The sequence below is a fragment of the Pyrus communis genome, chromosome 6 (assembly GCF_041283825.1).
Source record: "Pyrus communis isolate YQ-2024b chromosome 6, ASM4128382v1, whole genome shotgun sequence".
Lineage (NCBI taxonomy): Eukaryota > Viridiplantae > Streptophyta > Magnoliopsida > Rosales > Rosaceae > Pyrus > Pyrus communis.
Window position 1 is genome coordinate 6,403,768 of NC_142570.1, and position 20,761 is coordinate 6,424,528.

At 36.2% G+C, this 20,761-nt stretch overlaps 3 protein-coding genes across 5 annotated transcripts; 2 read left to right on the forward strand and 1 right to left on the reverse strand.

Moving 5' to 3' along the window:
- The first annotated feature begins 10,643 nt into the window (after window positions 1-10,643).
- LOC137711499 (uncharacterized) lies at window positions 10,644-13,996 on the forward strand. Of its 2 annotated transcripts, none has more exons than XM_068450739.2 (14): window positions 10,644-10,931; window positions 11,058-11,151; window positions 11,267-11,377; window positions 11,510-11,607; window positions 11,695-11,778; window positions 11,959-12,092; window positions 12,184-12,256; window positions 12,349-12,394; window positions 12,496-12,605; window positions 12,696-12,803; window positions 12,881-12,940; window positions 13,060-13,121; window positions 13,286-13,598; window positions 13,719-13,996. In XM_068450739.2, the coding sequence occupies exons 1-14, from the start codon at window positions 10,854-10,856 to the stop codon at window positions 13,932-13,934; spliced, it is 1,587 nt and encodes a 528-aa protein (XP_068306840.2). In that variant the 5' UTR covers window positions 10,644-10,853; the 3' UTR covers window positions 13,935-13,996. The 2 variants fall into 2 exon arrangements, with proteins under 2 accessions (XP_068306840.2, XP_088551731.1); XM_088695605.1 differs by having other exon boundaries at window positions 10,710-10,931; window positions 11,058-11,169.
- Window positions 13,997-14,091: 95 nt separating this feature from the next.
- LOC137711501 (mitochondrial phosphate carrier protein 3, mitochondrial) lies at window positions 14,092-16,599 on the reverse strand. Its single transcript, XM_068450741.2, has 6 exons — window positions 16,251-16,599; window positions 15,166-15,527; window positions 15,036-15,079; window positions 14,724-14,938; window positions 14,507-14,631; window positions 14,092-14,404 (listed from the first exon to the last, which is right to left on the reverse strand). The coding sequence occupies exons 1-6, from the start codon at window positions 16,536-16,538 to the stop codon at window positions 14,347-14,349; spliced, it is 1,092 nt and encodes a 363-aa protein (XP_068306842.2). The 5' UTR covers window positions 16,539-16,599; the 3' UTR covers window positions 14,092-14,346.
- Window positions 16,600-18,138: 1,539 nt separating this feature from the next.
- On the forward strand, window positions 18,139-19,802 carry LOC137711500 (acyl carrier protein 1, chloroplastic). 2 transcript variants are annotated; one of them, XM_068450740.2, is made up of 4 exons: window positions 18,139-18,293; window positions 18,772-18,870; window positions 19,036-19,158; window positions 19,359-19,802. In XM_068450740.2, the coding sequence occupies exons 1-4, from the start codon at window positions 18,222-18,224 to the stop codon at window positions 19,488-19,490; spliced, it is 426 nt and encodes a 141-aa protein (XP_068306841.2). In that variant the 5' UTR covers window positions 18,139-18,221; the 3' UTR covers window positions 19,491-19,802. The 2 variants fall into 2 exon arrangements, with proteins under 2 accessions (XP_068306841.2, XP_088551732.1); XM_088695606.1 differs by having other exon boundaries at window positions 18,146-18,293; window positions 18,757-18,870; window positions 19,359-19,709.
- The last annotated feature ends 959 nt before the right edge of the window (window positions 19,803-20,761 follow it).

Here is a 20,761-nt window from a genome sequence, read left to right on the forward strand (position 1 = left end):
AACATTGATGTACTTTTATGCTGAACTTGTAGTATTTTCAGATTCAATAAAAGTGGCATGTAAATTTCTTGTTATAACTTGCTTTTAACTCTGATTCTCTTACTCAGAGAGCATGGATAAAAATTGTGGTTATTCTCAGAACATGAGAAATGGCGGAGATATTTGTCTTGCAGACAGTGCAACCACACATACAATACTTCGTGATCGAAAGTATTTCTCAAGCTTAAGACTTACAAGAGTAGGGGTAACAACAATATCAGGACCTTCAGATGTAATTCAAGGTTCAGGGCAAGTCCAGATTATGTTACCAAATGGAACAATATTGTCCATACAAAATGCATTGTATACTACTCGATCTACTCGAAATTTGTTGAGTTTCAAAGACATACGTTTAAATGGATACCACATTGAAACAAAAAGTGCAGAAAATGTGAAGTATCTATGCATTACCTCCAATGATACCCAGAAGCGTATATTGGAGAAGTTGCGTAGTATGTCGAGTGAATTGTATTATACATACATAAGGACAATTGAATCACATACTGTCATGAACCAGAAGTTCATTGATTCAAAGGTTTACATGCTTTGGCATGACCGTCTGGGTCATCCAGGATCTACCATGATGCGTAGGATCATTATCAACTCTAATGGACATCCATTAGTGAGCAGACACATTGCTACCTCAAATGATAACCCTTGCAAAGCTTGTTCTCAAGGGAAATTGGTAATTAGACCATCACAACTAAAGGTTGATGCTGAATCCCCATCATTTCTGCAAAAAATTCAAGGGGATATTTGTGGGCCTATTCAACCATCATGTGGACCATTTCGATATTTTATGGTTTTGGTTGATGCATCTACCCGATAGTCACATGTTTGTCTCTTGTCTACTCGGAATGTAGCCTTTGCGAGACTCTTTGCTCAAATAATTAAGTTATGAGCACAGTTCCCAGATTATCCCATTAAGTCAATCCGACTTGATAATGCTGGTGAATTTACGTCTCAAACCTTTGATGATTATTGCATGACATTGGGCATTGATGTTGAACACCATGTTCCTCATGTCCATACTCAAAATGGTTTAGCAAAAGCATTGATCAAGCGGCTTCAGTTAATAGCTCGCACTCTGCTTATGAAAACCAAATTGTCAGTCTCTGCATGGGGACATGCCATCTTACATGCTGCATCATTGGTTCGATTGAGACCTATAGCCAACCATCAATACTCTTCAGTACAACTCGTGTTTGGACATCAGCCAAACATTTCCCATTTACGAGTTTTTGGTTGTGCTGTTTATGTGCCTATTGCACCGCCGCAACGCACTAAAATGGGACCTCAGCGTAGACTGGGAATTTACGTGGGTTTTGATTCACCATCTATCATTAGATATTTGGAATCCTTGACATGTGATATGTTTACAGCTCGTTTGGCTGATTGTCACTTTGATGAGACAATTTTCCCATCGTTAGGGGGAGAAAAGATCGTTCCAGAAGAACAGAAAGAGCTGACATGGGTTGTTCCCACCTTGTCTCATTTTGATCCTCACAGCATTCAATGTGAAAATGAAGTGAGAAAGATCGTTCATCTTCAAAGCATTGCCAATCAAATGCCAGATGCATTTAATGATGCTATGACAGTGACAAAATCACATATACCAGCTGCAAATGCACCTGCAAGAATTGATGTCCCTGTTGGACAAAATAAAGTGGCAACGAATGATTCATCTGGTGCACGCCTGAAGCGTGGTAGACCCCAAGGTTCAAAAGATTCAGCTACTCGAAAGAGAAAATCGAGGGCATAACTGAATCCAAATGAAGTCATTCAGGAAGAGAAAATGAATGATACATCCACAATTCATAATTCTGGACTTCCAGAAAAAGAAAATGTCCTTGATGAGACATCTGTCCTTGAAGAGACAGAAGTACATGAAAGCAAAGAAATCTCCATAAATTATGCATGTACAAATGAATTGTGGGATCAGAATAGAATAATCATCGATGATATGTTTGCATTTGCAGTAGCCACTGAAATCATCTTAAGTGATGATATTGAGCCCCGCTCTGTTGATGAATGCAAACAGAGATAGGATTGGCCTAAGTGGAAAGATGCAATCCAGGCAGAATTAAATTCCTTAGAAAAACGGAATGTTTTTGGACCAGTAGTCCAAACCCCGCCTAGTATAAACCCCGTGGGTTACAAATGGGTATTCACAAGGAAACGCAATGAGAAAAATGAGATCGCAAGATACAAAGCACGACTCGTTGCACAAGGTTTTTCTCAAAGACCTGGAATTGATTATGAGGAGACATACTCTCCTGTAATGGACGCAATTACGTTCCGTTACTTAATAAGTTTAGTGGTTTCAGAAAGACTTGACATGCGACTTATGGATGTCATCACTGCGTATCTATATGTAGAATTAGATACTGACATCTATATGAAAGTCCCAGAATGACTTAAGTTGCCTGAAACAAGTAATAAACCACGAGGTATGCTCTCGATCAAATTAAGGCGATCATTGTATGGTCTGAAGCAATCTGGACGAATGTGGTATAATCGTCTCAGTGAGTATTTGATCAAAGAAGAGTATATCAACAATGTTATTTGCCCTTGTGTGTTCATTAAGAAATCCAATTCTGGATTCGCTATAGTGGCAATATATGTTGATGATATCAATCTAGTTGGGAATCCTAAAGAGCTCAATAAAACTGCTGAATATCTGAAAAGCGAATTTGAAATGAAAGACTTTGGGAAAACAAAATATTGTCTCGGCCTGCAGATCGAGCATTGTGCTTGTGGATTTTTGGTCCACCAATCAGCTTACATTGAAAAAATTCTGAAGCGATTTGGTATGGACAAGGCTTATCCACTAAGCATGCCAATGGTCGTTCGTTCTTTGAACATTAAGAAAGATCCATTTCATCCAAAAGAAGATGATGAACTGGTCCTTGGTCCAGAAGTACCATATCTGAGTGCAGTAGGTGCTTTGTTGTATTTAGCACAATGTACTAGACCAGATATAGTTTTTTCAGTTAACTTGTTAGCAAGGTATAACTCTGCTCCAATAATTCGGCATTGGAAGGGTATCAAGGATGTATTGCGATACCTTCGTGGGACAACAGACATGGGTTTCTTCTACTCAAAGAACTCCACAGATGACCAGGTCCTTGTTGGATATGCAAATGTTGGCTTCCTCTCTGATCCGCATAAAGCCCGCTCACAAACTGGATATGTGTTTAAGAATGGAGATACAACAATCTCTTGGCGCTCAACCAAGCAAATATTAATTGCTACATCTTCAAATCATTCAGAAATACTTGCTTTACATGAAGCAAGTCGCAAATATTCTTGGTTAAGATTAATGATCCATCATATTCGGAATTCATGTGGTCTAACTTCAAAGACAGACAATCCAACTATCATCCATGAAGATAATGCAGTCTGTGTTGCCCAAATGAAGGAAGGATTCATCAAGGGCGATAAGACTAAACACATATCTCCAAAATTTTTCAGTGCTCATGAGCTTCAGAAGGCTAAAGTTATTGAAGCCAGACAAATCCGTTCAAATGAAAATCTGGCAGACTTGTTCACCAAATTACTACCGAAGTGCACATTTCAGAAGTTAGTGTAAGGCATCGGATTACGTCGACTTACCAAACAGCTAAATTTGGAGAATGCGAAATCAGGGGGAGATACATATCAGGGGGAGCATCCATGATACATACTTGTTGTACTCTTTTTCCTTCGATTAGGATTTTTTCCACTGGGTTTTTCCTATCAAGGTTTTAACAAGGCAACATAAGTATACTTGACACTATATGACACTATATCAACGATCCAGGAAAAGTTGTACTCTTTTTCCTTCGCTATGGTTTTTTCCCACTGGGTTTTTCCAAGCAAGGTTTTAACGAGGTAACTCATGTTGATATGTGGGCATCCAAGGGGGAGTGTTGAAAAGTCTCATGGGCAATGAATGCCCACAGTTTCATTAGTAGAATTCTTCAGCATGGGCAGAAGTTTTCAATGCCTATGCAAAGTGAAAGTGGAAAATGAATTGTATTGTCAGAGGACGCGTTACAAGTTTCAACATGCAGTTAATGCATCAGTTTGGAGTTGCTCTATAAATAGAGCACTCCATATGTTTTCATGTAACAGAAAAGATAAGAAGAAAGAAAACTAGAGAAAAATATCAGTAACATCATCTATTCCTCTGCCTTTTATTTGTTATCTGCCTGTGCCATAATTTTAGTGTGGCATTTTACATCTACCTTGCACCTACCATTAAAAGGTTATCTCTCAAACTTTGACCTTTTTTTATAACATTCTATACTTTTTTATTGTCATTGACAACAGTTTTTTTTTTTTTTTAAAAAACAATTTTTTTGTTTTACCAAACACATTTGATATACTTGATTTTTTTAATAAACTGCTTTTTTTTAAGGGAACTTTAACAAAAAGCTCACGGTACTATTTATTTTAACGAAAACCCACATTTTTACACTACAAAATTAATCATGGTACTATTCACTTTACCCTTTATTTTTTCCTTATCGTTAAAACTTAAAGTTTTCAAGCCTTTTTCATTAGTTTTCATTTTTTTAAAAGCACAGCATTCCCAAACCAACCCTAAATACATGAAAAAGTCTATTTATACATCAAAATCATTAAAAATTAATATCAAAAGAAGAAATATATACACATACTACTTAAATGTTTACTTCTCACGTTTTGTAGATGCAAATGTACTAATTAAGTTTACATAATTGTTATCTACTGACTATTTTCAATTGATAACATAGCTAATCCTTTGGGAAACAGTTAAGACCATCTCCAATGGAAGGATAATGTTAGAGAAACTAAAATTTTAAACCAGATTTGCAAACTAAATGATGTGTCACCAATAAGAATGAGCATGTTAATCAACACTTGAGTAATAATCCAATTAGGATAATGCTAGGGAGACAAAATTTACAAACTAAATGATTTGTCACCAATAGAAATGAGCACATTTATCAACGGTTAAGTAATAATCCAATCATTAACTTCCATATCATTTAGTTTATAACATTTTGTCTATAAATTTAGTCTCCCTAGCATTACCCATCCAATTATTAACAACCATATCATTTTGTTTACAAAACTTTGTTTAAAAATTTAGTCTTCCTAGCATTATCCCTAGTAGCGAAGATACACATGGGCAAGGAGGGGCGGCCGCCCCTCCCATCACCGGAAATCAAGCTTAGGAGAGGTGGTTTCACCCCTCTAGTCCAGTTGAAAGTGGTGGTGCTCGCTCTGCTGTCAAGTTTCTTCTATACAACAAGGTGTTTTACTTTTTTTTTGGAAAATCCTTAAGTTAGACGACGCCGTTTCGGTTAATGATTAGAAATTTTTTAAAATATTTCTTAGACAATGTCACAGTTCCATTTAGGTAAATACAAAAAAAAAAAAAAAAAAAAACCAAAAACCAAAAACTAAGTGGGGACCACTGGTCCCCCCTTTGCGTTCACACCATTCAATCCCACCCCTTTTTGAAAACCAATCATAAAGCACATAGGTGTGTTTTGTGCCTCCCAAAATTTTAATTTCCAAATTTATATATTGGTAACTCTAATTGATTAATTAATACGATTTTGTTTAATTAATATAGAATCATAGAGCAATACACTAATAGAGTTATTGATTATTAATTAGAGATATGAATCCTACGAATGATTATTGATGAATGAAATTGTTATTTAGGGTAGAAATTGAATTCTTGATTATTGATTAATTAATTATCGATATTGATTGAATTTTTGTTTTTGGAATAATTTATACGATTATTGGTATTGATTAATTGAGTTGTTGGTTTAATTAGTTAGTAGTCATATAGTATATTTTACTCTAGGATTAAGAGTATTACGACTTTTTTTCTTCCCATTATACAGTTATGTATTGAAACAATACAATAAGAAACAATGCTTAAATCCTTCAAATATTCCGGATAGTCCTCCTTCAAATTTCCAGGTAGTCATTCCCATTATTAATATTGGTAAATTAAAGAAGACATTACTATATAAAAGGATTTGGTTATTGCCATTTTTTTAACATTGCACTCTTTAAATTCCGCTCATCCACTTGAAAATTTCTGGCTTCGCTACTAATTACCCCCAATGAAAATGTCAAAATATAACAGTCAAATTATAATTAATGGTTGATGTGGTAATCTGAAGTTTTATATCAAATTTTGTGTTTGTCTAACCAAATTGTCAAATATTATTTTCTTATTAATATAGAGCTTTAATTGGTTGTATATATTAAAAATTTGTTGAAACAAAATTTTTATAGGCTAAAATGATAGTGGAATTAGGGACCCACTACTAAACTAATCAAAATAAATTTGACATTGATGTCAAATTTGAAGGCTAATCACAAAGACTTTAAATTTAATTTACAAATAACATTTCGTTGGAAAGATTTTTTTATGACATACGTGTAGTGAAATCTGCACTTAAGAATGTTTGACATCTATTTTGAAATTGCTATAATTCTTATCGGAAGTTGAAAAGGCCAAAATTAAAAAGGGAGCTTTAATGAAAAGGGCTTGAGTTAAGTTTAATTTAATAAAAAACCATCATATACTATTATTTAACAAAAAGGGCTTCATATTTAATCATAAGGATAAAACTAATCTATATCAAACTCACAAACATTTAATACACATGGGCTGAACTAAAAGCCCAAAACGAAATGATTTTTTTTTTTCACCTTTGCCCCTAACAACAATCCTCTTATGTCAGCCAATTCTATTAGAAATAAACTTTCTTTTATTTACAAATATGCCATTATGTCAGCCAATTCTCTCTCTTTATTTTTTCTTTTGGTTGTTCGTTCTCTCTTCAGGTTTTGCCTTTTTTTTAGGAAAACTAATGAAAATGGCTTGAAAACTTTGAATTTTAACGAAAATGACAAAATAAAGGGTAAAACGAATAGTACCAAGATTGACTTTTTACTGTAAAAATGTGATTTTTCGTTAAAATGAACAGTACCTAAAGTTTTTTGTTAAGGTTCTTTTTTTTTTTTCTTTTCTTGTTTCTTCTTGTTGTCCCTTTCCTCCTGAAAGGGAGGTAAAGCTCAACGTGGGTGAAGGAGAGTGGCCACCTCCTCAAACCATTTTGCACGTTTAAAGAAAGGCTTTTTATATCAACACCCCACAAAATGTTAAATGCACCCCACATTAAATTTTAATACTAAATGACTTATTTACCCCACTATGCAATGACAAATTTGACCTTATTAGGGTTTTTAAAAATAAAATAAAAATTCTAAATACACCCCAAATCACTTTTAGCGTATTATTTCTCTTCTCAACTATCAAAACCCTATTACCCTCCATTGTTGAACAAAATCCTAACCAATGAAACTACAAACATGTTGATTGAGAAAAATTATTTTTGACAAATGGAGAACCCTAAACTGGTGATCGTATCTAGAAACGGATCAAGAGAAAAACCAATGAAGACTTGTTGGTGGAAATGTTTGAGAAAATTGGGTTTGAAGTTGAAGTTCTTAGACCTGATTCGAGGATCGAGTTGGTAAAGATTTATTGGGTTCTTAATTTAAGTGATGTCGTGATAGGGGTTCACGGTGCTACCATGACACATTTTCTGTTCATGAGACCTGGCTCTGTGTTGATCCAAGTGATTCCTCTTGGAACTAGTTGGGGAGCAGAGGCATACTTTGGGGAACTTGCAAGAAAGCTTGATTTAAACTACATTGGCTACAAAATTCTTCCCACAGAGAGCTCATCGTACGATAAGTATGGTAAAGTTGATCCTGTTCTTAAACATCCAGCAATGAAGCCATTACTGATGTTACCCTACATAACGATGGTAGACATCTGTCAATGCAAACTATACTAAGATGATTTCAAATCATCATTTTGAAATCATTCGGCAAACTGAACATTCAGATGATTTGAAATCTTTCGGCAAACTAAACATTTAAATGGTTAGATTCAGTCCTTGAAAATTAAAAATGAGTGTTATAAGACTTGAGAAATGTGGGGTGTATAGAAATAGTGTGAGTTATTTTAGTTCAGTTTCAAAAATAATATGAGTTATTTTGCTATAGTTTTAAAAATAATGTGGGTTTTGTCCTAACTATTGAATAAAGTTATTACCTGATTTTTTGTTAACATTCAAAGTTTACAAGTTATTTTCATTAGTTTTCCTAATTAAAAAAGAGAGAGAGAGAGAGAGAGAGAGAGAGAGAGAGAGAGAGGGGGGGGGGGGTGGTGGGGAAGCATGTCGCAATCTTCGTGCATGCCCGTATCTAGATAGATCATAATCATAGTAAAAGTCAGTCAAGGGTCAAGTCCAAATTAATTTGCTTTGGACGTATATATTTCTGCAGATTAATTTATCATACAAGTTGTGGCATATCTTGGATCAGTTCGATTTTATGCTACGGGATGTAAAACAAAATTTGAAATAAACGACGTCAATCAATCCAAGTTGATCAAACAGAAGTGTTCTTCTGCGAAATTGCCCGCAAAATTCAAACAAAATTCGATCAAATTTTCACGGAAGTGAATCACTTTCAGAGGGCACCATTAACTTCAAATTGCATGAGAGATGTGTACTGTGTTGGCTACGCGTAAACAGACATTGGACGGTGGCCTGTTGACAAACTTATCCCACAACAAATTAAAAAAAAAATGATCCGAAAATCTTGAATTAAAGATCTTCATATATTAAGTGAAAGCAATGCATGCAGGCATGCAGCCCAATAGGAAGCACGTAACATCGATGGTTGTATTTGTGGTTCTTGCTTGCCCTTCTTCTCTCTGTGTACCATCACAGGTTCACAATATTTACGCGTATCTTTTCCCTCCATCAAATTTGGCTTTTCATTTTTCTTCTTCTTTCCTGTCAGGTTCCAATCATGTTTTTTACTTAATTTTCCTTCCCCCCCCAATTATAAATTACCAAACTACAATTTGATTATGATAGATCAATTATCTAATGGTACATATTCAATGAAGGCTAGTGCTAGTTTCATCATCAATTATTCTAAAGGTATTTGTTGATTTTCTCTCTGAACTTGTAAGAAGCTGCCAATTTTCCTCTTGAACTTTAATTTTATAATTACCTCTGAACTTTTATAATTAGCTAATTTCCCTTAACTTTGATTTTCACTGATTACCCCACCTGAACTTTTATAATTGGTCAATTTCTCCCATGAACTTTAATTTTATAATTGTAAGAAGGAATTTTATCCTTGATGTAGTGGACAGCATTTTTTTTCTTCTTCTTCTTCTATGCTACTAGTTCACTCCATACACTTTTTGTTGAATTTTAGAGTTTAGGAGGGAAATTGGCCAATTATAAAAATTCTAGGGTAATCGGTTTAAATTATAGTTCAGGAAGAAATTGGCCAATTATAAAAGTTCAGGGAGGTAATCGGCTAAAATTAAAGTTTAAAGAGGAAATTAGTAGCTCCTTACAAGCTCCCCAGGGGGGAATTGGTGAATACCTCATTATTTTTTATGGTGATGCTATCCACACATTTTTTTTTTACTTTCTATACATTTCTCTCAATTTCATGCTATCATATCAAATGAATTGAAGAAAATTAAAGGATGAATATTAACAGGGTTGTCTCAAGAGTAAAAAGGGGTGTGGATAGCACCACCCACTTTATAGTATGATAATGTTACTAACCTAAGATAAATGATTAGGAGCATAACTCACACTTAGCAACCAATAGCACTACAGTCTAGTATAATCGTCTTACTTGTAAGTGAAATGTCGACTCGTATAGATGGTGATTTCGATGCGTAATTTTTTTATAACTGGCAGCGTGAATCTATTCATCCAAAAGTACTGTAATCGGAAATGCTCTCACCCCAACATTGGTTGAAAACTGGCATAATGCCATGGGTTCACTTGGCCACTGATTGAACAACAATCACATTTTTTTCAATATTGGGGTTTAGAAAGGCTCAATGCAACCATTTTCTTAATGGGCCCACGTTTGAGTTGAGGGTTGCCACAAATTTGGGTTGGTTAATTTGGGCTGGACATGCATACCAACCCAGTCCAAGCTAACTAAGCTTTAGAAAAAAAGGAAAAATAACAAGAATTATAATTGAGCGAAATTTGGATGGTACTATCAACACAATCCTTTTTATCTCCACACTTTTCTTAATTTTGAACCATCAGATATAATGAATTGAAGAAGATCAAACTATGAAAATTAACAAGGGGTTCGTGGAAAGTAAAAATAAGTGTGGAGGTGGCGCTACCTAGGTTTTTATAGTAACCAATTCAATCCAATACGTATTGTGTTGAACTAATCTAGTTCCAGCACGTTTTTAACTGGACTGAACTGGGGGGCATTTGGCACTAGTAAGGAAAATAAAGGCAAAAATGAGTTTGATTTGGTTCGGTTTTTTAATAATATTTGTTAAATTGAACCAAACCAAAACATTATATTGTAATCGACCTTGCCCACTCCTACCAATCAGAAAATGAAAGAAACTACTTTTCACAATATTATTTCTCGACGTTAAAAGAGATTTCAAGTTCGATATCCTCCATGCTCTAATACGAACATGGGCCAAACCCGTTATGTGCCCTAGACCAGTTCACATTTAGCCCAATAAGGTATTTGCGTGTGGAGTAAGCCCATGTAAGCCCAAGCTAATCCAACTTAGATCATCACAGTTCACGTGTGGCTAAAACATTTCCAGTCAGAGGAGCCACTCTGCTCTCACTTCTGCCCCTGTTTTCTAAAACCCTAACAATTGGGTTTAAGCTCTGCAATCCAAATTCCCAAAACCCGACTCGGTGAATGAATCAACTCCGATAATGGTGATTTCGAGCTTCGGAATCGCCTGCCGACCCCATTTCTGCCTCCGTGCTCCTCCGTTTCACTGCATCAGCAAGGTAATTTCATCCCTGCATATGTCAAATATAATATATATATATATATATGTGTGTGTGTGTGTGTGTGTGTGTATGTACATGTGTGTGTGAGTTGCTTTATGAGCCACCCGTTTCAATCAATTGCAGGTGCAAGTGAACTTGGTCGCGGCCATGGAGGCGCTTGATGAGCCGGAGGGTCTGTTTAAGGACAATAAAAGCAGTAATTCTGCCAATGGAAGAAGCAAGTTTCGACCTTTTGGTTTAATTTTCTTGCCTGTAATTTGGGTTTTGTATTATGGATCATTTGAATGGTTTTTTTTTTTTAACTTGTACTTTCGGATTTTTTGGGGGTGTAGAAGATGCTAAGGCGCCGGCATGGAAGAAGTTGAATTCCACAGAGCTTGGGATTACTACTTCAATGATCGACAAGCCTACTCGAAAGGTTCTCAATGGGCTAAAGCGAAAGGGTGCGTGTTAATGTAGCGTTTAGATGGTGATCAAGTTTGAATTTATGGTTGAATTTGGTTTGTATTATTAAAATGGTTGTTGCTTTATTCTTAATTGTGTAAATAACCGTGTTAGCTTGTCTTCTCTTGTAGGATATGATGTGTATCTTGTAGGAGGTTGTGTAAGGGATCTTATATTAAACCGTACGCCAAAGGACTTTGACATAATAACTTCTGCTGAACTGAAGGAGGTTTCGCTCTGAATTTTTTACTTTAATGTTATCTGGTTGTTGATATTATAAGTTGTTTCCAGCTTGTTGTATCTGCTGTATTTTCAGGTGACAAGAACATTTTCTTGGTGTGAAATAGTTGGCAAGCGGTTTCCCATATGTCATGTCCACATTGGTGATACAGTTATTGAGGTTTGTTTTATGGAGTAATTCTAAGCTATTTTTCAACTAATAATGAACTATTAGCCTAATGCATTGGGAGTGCTATCATTTCGAACTCAAATACCATGAAGTTCCTTGTACATTTGCACACAGGCACACACATATATGCACACTGTTCTAATGTCATGTTAATGTTTGCGCTCATATCAGGTCTCAAGTTTTAGCATCTCTGCACGTAAGTCTGGCAGAAACTTAAGTCGTGATTTCAGGAAACCAAATCACTGTGACGACAATGATTATATGCGTTGGATGAATTGTTCACAGCGTGACTTTACAATTAACGGGTTGCTTATAAAACCCTTTTTACTTGAAAGTTGGCAATTAAAACTCTTCCTTCTTTTTATTTCTTATAGTCTTCCTTTTTGTCTTTTGCAGGTTGATGTTTGATCCTTATGCAAGGATAGTGTACGACTACATGGGAGGCATTGAAGATATTAGAAAAGCTAAAGTGTGCTTGTACTCTTAGCAGTTGTGATTTCTTAAATTACTTTACCCTAGATGGCAAATACATTGTCCTCACATCATCTTCTTTGGGCCTAGGTCCAAACCGTGATACCTGCAAGTACTTCTTTTCAAGAGGATTGTGGTGAGTTTATGTGTGCAGAATACAAGGTTACCTGTGCTCAATTGGCAAACACTTTATCATGTTTATGAAGATAATAAAATCAGATTCTGCATTTTGTGCAGCTCGCATTCTACGTGCAATAAGAATTGCTGCCCGTTTAGGATTTCGTATTTCCAAGGACACGGCTTATTCTGTTAAAAGTTTATCTTATTCAATTCTTAGGCTTGATAAGGTATTTCAATAGCTCTTTGACCTTATCATTTTTTTTTCCACTTAATATTCTGGAATTCCTGAATTACTTTCTCATAACTTTATGCTTTAGGGAAGGCTCCTCATGGAAATGAACTACATGTTAGCGTATGGTTCTGCCGAAGCTTCTTTAAGGTTGTTATGGAAATTTGGACTTCTAGAACTGCTTCTTCCTATCCAGGTATGGGTCTCATAAATGAATAAATTTTCTACTTTTCCACACCATAGAATTAGTTCTAATACAGTTTCATCTTGTAGGCAGCATATTTTGTTCGCCATGGTTTTCGAAGACGTGACAAAAGGACCAACCTGCTTTTGGTAATCATCATTACATAACTATTCACTTACTTGTTATATGCTTATTCATAAGTTCACATATTAAGAGGCTTTGCCTTAAAAGCGAAAGACTTGTAAATTCTTTGGCTTGCCACATGCAGTCCCTTTTTTCTAACTTGGACAAACTTCTTTCGCCTGACAAGCCATGCCACAGTAGCTTATGGTAAGATCCTTTCGAAATAAATGAATGCTCGTTTACTTATGCCATTAATAGCAGGAAATTGGAAAGATAAAATGGCATGTTCTCTTGTATAGTAGAGGTTTTAGGATATTCTTTCAAGCTCATTACACTTTGGACCAAGACTCATCACAGGTTTACACTTCCAGGGTTGCGATCTTAGCATTCCACAATGCACTATCCGAACAACCTCGGGATCCGTTGGTGGTTGCTGCACTTAGCCTTGCAATTCACAATGGTGGAGACATGTTAGAAGCAGTAAGCATAGCCAAGAGAGTCACTAAAGTACATGATGTTAGCTTTCACGAGTTATTAGAAAATCAGAATTTGAACCATCGAGCTTTGCGAGATGAAGTTGTGAATCTCACAACATCTCTTAAGCGTGCCCTCAATAATATGACTGATGAGCAAATAGTCTCTCAGGCAATGGCAGCGTACCCACAAGCACCATATTCGGATCTGGTTAGCACTTCCTTTTATTTCTTTTCCCGATGAAGTTGCATGCTGATCTAGTAATTCTTCGTCTCATTTATTGATAAACGGCAAAAGGGCTTGCTTATTTGATTTGATCTCAAATCACAGGTACTTATCCCGTGGGGATTATCTTTGAGGGTCTGCCGGATTTTTAGCTGCGTAACGTCAGGCGCAGAGAGGGGATTCATCCCGAAGCAGGGCAGCAAGATTGATTATGAGTCATTAGCTCAGGGAGCCCTGCCGGAAGTTCGGCATATTTTCGCAAGAGTTGTGTTCGATACCATATATCCTCTTAGTCTAAATCCTGATAATGCTCAAACATGACTTGCTTGTGAGAACAAATTTTCGAAATCTTAATAGTAAGATATGGGAGTCGTTTTTTGTCCCTTTGTTCCCTCATCTAAATTACACGACTAGGTTAGGGCGGTTAAACCAACTCTCATACGAGCTCTTGGCAGTTCATTCATCCGACAGTAGACGATTAAATAGCGTCATTGAAGACTTGAATGTTACCTCAATTTAGTGGAACTTTTTAATTCTATGTTACATGTTCATTGATGGGGAAATTGACCCCAGAAATTTCTCTTGGCATCAAATCGAGCAGTACAACGTAGCGAACAAGTATACATACAGGATCAATGACCGAAATTGAATCAAATCATCACTTTGAAAGAAATAGTTTATGCAAATTCTCAGAGCCAAAAAGATTTGGGGTTGTCAGCTATCCGGTATGGATTCAAGTGTTGGCAACCTTGATGGCGGCAGCAGCAGGAGCAGGACCACCAGTAGTCGGCCTGAGAAAAGCAATTGAACGCACCACGTCACATTTCAACGACCAAAAACAGAGCATCCTTGGAAGAACAAAACGAAAGACAATGAAGGGAGCAGAAACTTACAGCCCTACAAAAACTTTGAAAGCATCATAGATAACCCATTGGCCTCCGGTGAGGGTTCCGATCATGACGATTCGCAGAGGAAGGCCTCGGGTGAAAAGACCTAAAACTCCCAGTTTCTTCAGAGCCTGCAAGACATCAATCACAATTAAAATAAACAACTAATTATTAACCACGTGTTGGTAAACGCAGAGGAAGCCGGAGATATATGAACACTCACTTCGCCAACGGTTGCTCCCTTGGCATTGTTGAGGAAGGAGACCAAGTTGTCGGCTGGGTGCGAGACAACAGCACAGAACACACCAGCAATGTACCCGCTAGCAAAGCTCACACCCAGCTGCAAGGGTTTGCTGCATTGCTCTTTAGGTGTTGGGATGGCATGCTTGTACATGAGCTCGATAATCGTCTCAAAAGACGCGAATTTCATCATAGTATCTGTAGAAACCAGGACCATGTTTACGCCCTTATGAGTAAATGCATGGGAAGGAAGTTAGGAAGCAGAATAAAAGTTGACTGAAAGGTTTCAACTTACAAGGAACTTGACGTCCCCAGAGCGGAACCATCCCTTTGTACAACCTACAACATAACGAAACTCCTTAGCCTCATCATACCAAAGCTTTTCAACACACAACATTGTGTTTCAGTTTTCGATTCATACGTACCCAAGAGCGCCTTCGGATTTGATGAACTTCGGAAGGCCATCAGTCAAGCCTCTGGCAAAACCGGGCTGAGTTTGGACGCGAACTTTGACGGCTTCCATAGGACAGAGGGCGACATCAGCAATGACTTCAGCTGATGCAGAACCTGCAAGGTAGATCAATGTTTTGTACTTGGCTGCATACTCAGGGCCGGCAACGTCGCTGTAGTACTTCTTGAAGAACTCGTAGAGCCCGAACTTGCCGGCTCCCTGAACACTGTAACCAGCCCAGGTTGGTGCCCAACCTTTGAACAAACCCCTAATGCCCTGCTCCTTGAGCAGAACTCCGAATCCGGATGTGATGCTCTTGTACTTGATTGGGTCAATCTGAAGAAGGGTTTTAGGGTTTAGAGGCATGGTAACTTCAGTAAGCTTAGAATCAACATAAGTAATGCCACAATGTCCGTTTGAGAGGATCGCTATTGAGACTCTATAAAACAAATTTGAGTGGGACTTGTTGACGCTTGTAGTTTTTGTCTTAAGAACAGACTCCTTCAAAAGCAAGGTTAAGTGCGAGTGCTTGCACTTGTTGAGAGAGTCTGAATAGCGTTTCTATTTGCAAAGATATAATGGGGCATTTGATGTGTAAATGTATAATTGGTCATGCTAAGTGATGTTAAAAGTAACATTAACTACTTAATTATTGGATGAATGTGATCAGAAAATATAGCATTTCATTGAAGTTAGAAAGGTGTTTCAAAATTAAGAGTAATATTTTTGGGTTATTACCTCTTACGTGACATTATATTACGTTTATATTTGAGTGCGTTTCAAAACTTTGTTTATTCGTGAATTATAATCAGTAACCAACTGTGAAGTTACAAGTTACGTGACTGACACATGAACAAAATACTTTGGCTTTCTATTTGCTTCCAAACTTGTTAAACAACAACCACATCGGTTACAAGAATCATGAATTCCAAAACCAAATGAAAATTGTGTTCGTGTTGAATAACACCTAGAATCCATAAATGAACACTACAAAATTCGACGCTTGCTCATATTTTCAGAAACCAAGAGGGAAAAAAAAATAGCGAGGAAGCTGATCACCTGCATATTACACTTGACGAGATCGATCGGGGTGACAGCCAAGTGGGTGAGTCCGGTGCTCAACATCCCTCCTACGCCACACGCGGCGTAAAACCCCGCCGAGTACATCTCCACCTTCTCTTTAGGCGCCGGAACCACCACTCTTTTCGACAATAACGCTGCCCCCACCAACGACGATGAAACCGACGGCCGCAGTGCATCAGTACTCGTCGTTATTGAAGAAGATGAAGAGTACAAGAAGCTTGGGACGAGAGAGTGGCGACGAGAGTTGCTGAGTGGATCTGCCATTTTTTGAGCTGTCTGAGAAACGAGAGGAAATTGGAGAGACTGCGTTAAAATGTTGGTGGAAATACACGTCGAAAAATGTGCGCGTGCCGCGCAATTTTATATTATCTTGGCCGGGCGGAGTGGCCATTTGCGGAGGGGACCAATCATCATTCAAAATTTCAAAGCCTTGTCGCACTCAAATATTTGGGATAAATTAAGATCATTTTTAAAGAAGATGTTCAATTTTAAGTGAAATCTTATGTAATTAAATTTGAGAGTACGAGCAAATTTTAACAGATATGCCAATTCTATGTGGATTAATATATGAGTTTTCATATATCAAATTTAACATATGAGAAAAAGTGATGTTAAATCATTTTTTAATTATTTTATTGTGTATGTCCCATTAATGCACCAATTATAGATCTGAAACTTTATTTTAATTGATTTTTTTATAAAATAGGTCTTACAAATATCATTTAAAACAAAAAAATATATCAGTTGGAAAAGAAAAAAAAATCTGACATTACTACGTCAGCCATCAATTAATAAGAATCTGCAAAAATAAAAATAAATGCATCAATAACATTATCATTTTTGTTCGATGAGCAACCACGTGTAACTAGTTTCCTTTCTACCACATGCTAAAAAGAATATTCAGACATAGAAATATTAAAGAATCTTCTGCCCATACCTTAATAAGTAATAATTATCTTCCAGTTTCAAGATAACAATTTTTATGGAACTGGCAACTGCAATCGTAGTTCTCTACGTAGTCAGTATTATGATATATTATTAGCACGAAATATCACACTAGTGATTTACTCATATTAAGCGAATCATTTTTGTAGTTTAGTAGAGAAATTTATCAACATCAGTAATGTTTTATGTGGGAAGCCTAAAACACTCGATAAAATATTGTGACATGTAATAAATTTGAGGCATCATCATTTTGTCGTTTCTGATTCATATAAGTCTCTCTCATACAATGGTCTATGAATGTAGTCAATTCTTGTAGTTCAAACAACGTTTCACTTCAATTTCTGTAAGTCAATTGTCGTGCATCTAAATTAATAATCGTTGCCATTGGAAATCACAGGATTTTAATGTACTTTTCAAAAACTCATCTTACTCACACATGTCCTCTTATGTTCTAATTTAGTCGACGTAATAAGTCGTTGTCCTTTAAGCTTCAATAGTTATTAAACTAAAAGGATTAAATAATAGCGATTTAAACAAAACTGAAGACGAACTGTATTCAAATTACTGTAAAGTTAATTTTATTTTTCATTGTAAACCCATTTTGTGTGATTCGACATGTAATTTTTCATTTCACAAGCATCGTTTCAGTCATAGAACACGACGATACACGTCATATTTTATCTTTGCGAGATGCGTCATATTTCATCATATAATTTGAAAGAAATTTTTTTAATTTTTAAATATCTCTTCAATTACATATGACGTGTCACATACCGTTCTCATTAATCTCTGTACACAACATGTCTCGTGTGCTGGATGCCTAGTTGTTAATTTGTCCCATGTGGCAACTTGTACCTAGCTTTTGGGGACCCACCATGCTGTCCGAGTATCTACCACGTAAGTAGTAGATAGGGCTCTGTTCCAATAGGATAATTTAGCTGACTTTCACCATATCTCTATTTCAAGTAACCAAGTTTCTGTGCTTCGTTTTTGTGAACTCCAATGGCTTCTGCTTCAGCAACTCCTCTCTGCAGGTTCCAAACCTTTCAAAACCAGCCAATCAAGACCTGCCAGGTACTAACATTTACCTTAGATTCACTTTTATTGCAGTTAATTTTGAGAGAGACCTTCATAGAACACGTTCATTGCAACGTCCTATGCCACTTCTATGTTAGGACTGCTCAAGATGCCACGATAACGGGAACACGTGTCATTAAGTCTTCATTAATTTTAGTCTCATTTGGTTTTTTAGTACTACTATACCAAATTTTGTGTGCTCAAGTCACATTTCTCTTGTTGTTCGATTGGGTTATCTCTTGAAAATTTGGGGTCTGTTTTGGAGAAAATCTTGCGTCCAATGGTGATACTGAAGATAGGTGTACTCTCTGCATGTGCATCTCACACGAGTCTATCTACTTATCTGTGAAAGGCGTTCACATACCTTAGTTATAGGTTAACCACTAGGAGTCGTTACTTTTTGAATTTCTTGAATATTTGCCCAATTGATGGTTTTTTAGACCAATAAAATGTGCTGAAGGTGAAAATAATGCAGGTAACAAAAACAAGTTCAAGTTTAAAGTTGGTTTCTAATGGATGGGCCAAGAGTGGCTTCTCTTCTTTGAGGATCTCTCGTCTCCAAATTTGTTGCGTCGTAAGTTTTTCGAACTCAAAAATTAATTGTGTCTCTCGAAAGATTCATAGTTATTATTATTTGTATATTGGCTTGTGTCTATTTCTCTGTTTATAATCGGTTACAAGGCAGATGACTTGTAAATTTGAGATTAACAAGTTATATTGAAACCACATAAATGAACAGGCCAAACCGGAGACAGTGCAAAAGGTAGTGGAGATTGTGAGGAAGCAATTGGCTTTGCCTCCGGAGTCAGAGGTTTCCCCTGACTCCAAGTTTGCATTACTTGGTGCCGACTCTCTTGACACCGTATGTCTAATTTTCTTATCCAATTTATCAAATTTTAGTTTTATGTGCATATATAATGCAGCAATGTTCTCAAATAGCGCTATTACTATGTCAAGTCTCGAGAATGTCGCCAACATATTGATACTTTATTTATACCATTTCAAAACTATCTCGGATTATTTGCTATCGATTAGGTTGACGAAGAAGTAATTTGGATACAGGTGGAGATAGTGATGAATTTGGAGGAAGAGTTTGACATTAGTGTTGAAGAGGAGAGCTCTCAGAACATAAGCACGGTCCAAGAAGCAGCTGATTTGATAGAGAAGCTCATTGAAAAGAAATCAGCTGCTTAATTTATTCAAATTAATTGAGTTTAATTATGTTAAGCTTATTGGTTATGAGGTGCGACTTTTTCTTATTTGATTTGGTGAGGTTGGTTTGCTAGTTCTGGATTTGGATGACTTTGATTTGGTTTGGTGAAGTTGCATAGTTTTTGTCTACAACATTGTTACTGCAAAAATGCATGCTATTTCTCCTTGTTAATGTATGTGAACAAATAGAGCTTATCATAATTCCGGCAGTGTCAAAGTTTGAAAAAGGATTTAACACTTCTCGGCACGTCAACGTGACATTATAAGTGAATACAATGATGTCTTGTGTTTTAATTTTCTCGCGTTATTGGTTTAAAATGCTATAATAATGTGCCTAAATAAAATCATGGATTTTTGTGGTTCATTGATAAAAGCAAAGTTAATATTGCAAAGATTTTCCAATCAACAGTTTCACGATTGCTTTTATACACCAAGATATGTAGCTAATCGAGCTTAATTCGTCAAGTTTAACACGCAGTGATGTATTGTATTAAATACAATTCAAGTAAAACTAATATTGTAATATTTTTTAATTAACGGTTCACAGTTATTTTCATACACCTAAACATGCATCTAGTGGAGCTCAATTGGTTCCCACCTTCTCATGTTATAGTGAAACACAAGCAACTTTGACGAGAGAGATTTACATTTGCGCGTATATTATCTTCACATTTCTAACCATTAACGTACTGTCACTTAAAAAAACAAACGACATATTATTTGTTTATAATGCCATGACATCTTACTATTTATGTACATGACATCTTACTCCCATTGATCTCTAAGTAACTTTTACTCAATCGCTTGGCATTGAGAAAACAAACACGTTTAATCATTAAAAAAGTATGATCACATTAGGGAGTTGACATGATTAAGAATAGTTAGAGATGAATAATTTTTTATTAATTAGTCTTAACAACTCATTGTCCAAAGCTTTCTCCTCACAAAACGTTAACGTTTCATAGACCTCGTCTCGTCCCAACGTTAGTTAGTTCGAATAAGGATTCTTTCCGGATTCTCTTTGTGAGAATTCAAGAATTCATGTTTATTATCATATCGTACGGTCAAAAATTATTTTAAATTTTATTATTTAAAATTGAACATAAATAATATAATAAAAAATAACCATACAATTTACGATGAACGAATATCCTTCACGAATTTTCGAAATCCTTACAAAGAGAATCTGGATTCACTCGTTCCCGCAGCAAAAAGTCTACGTGTCCGAAACTGCCGACGAAATGCATCAATAC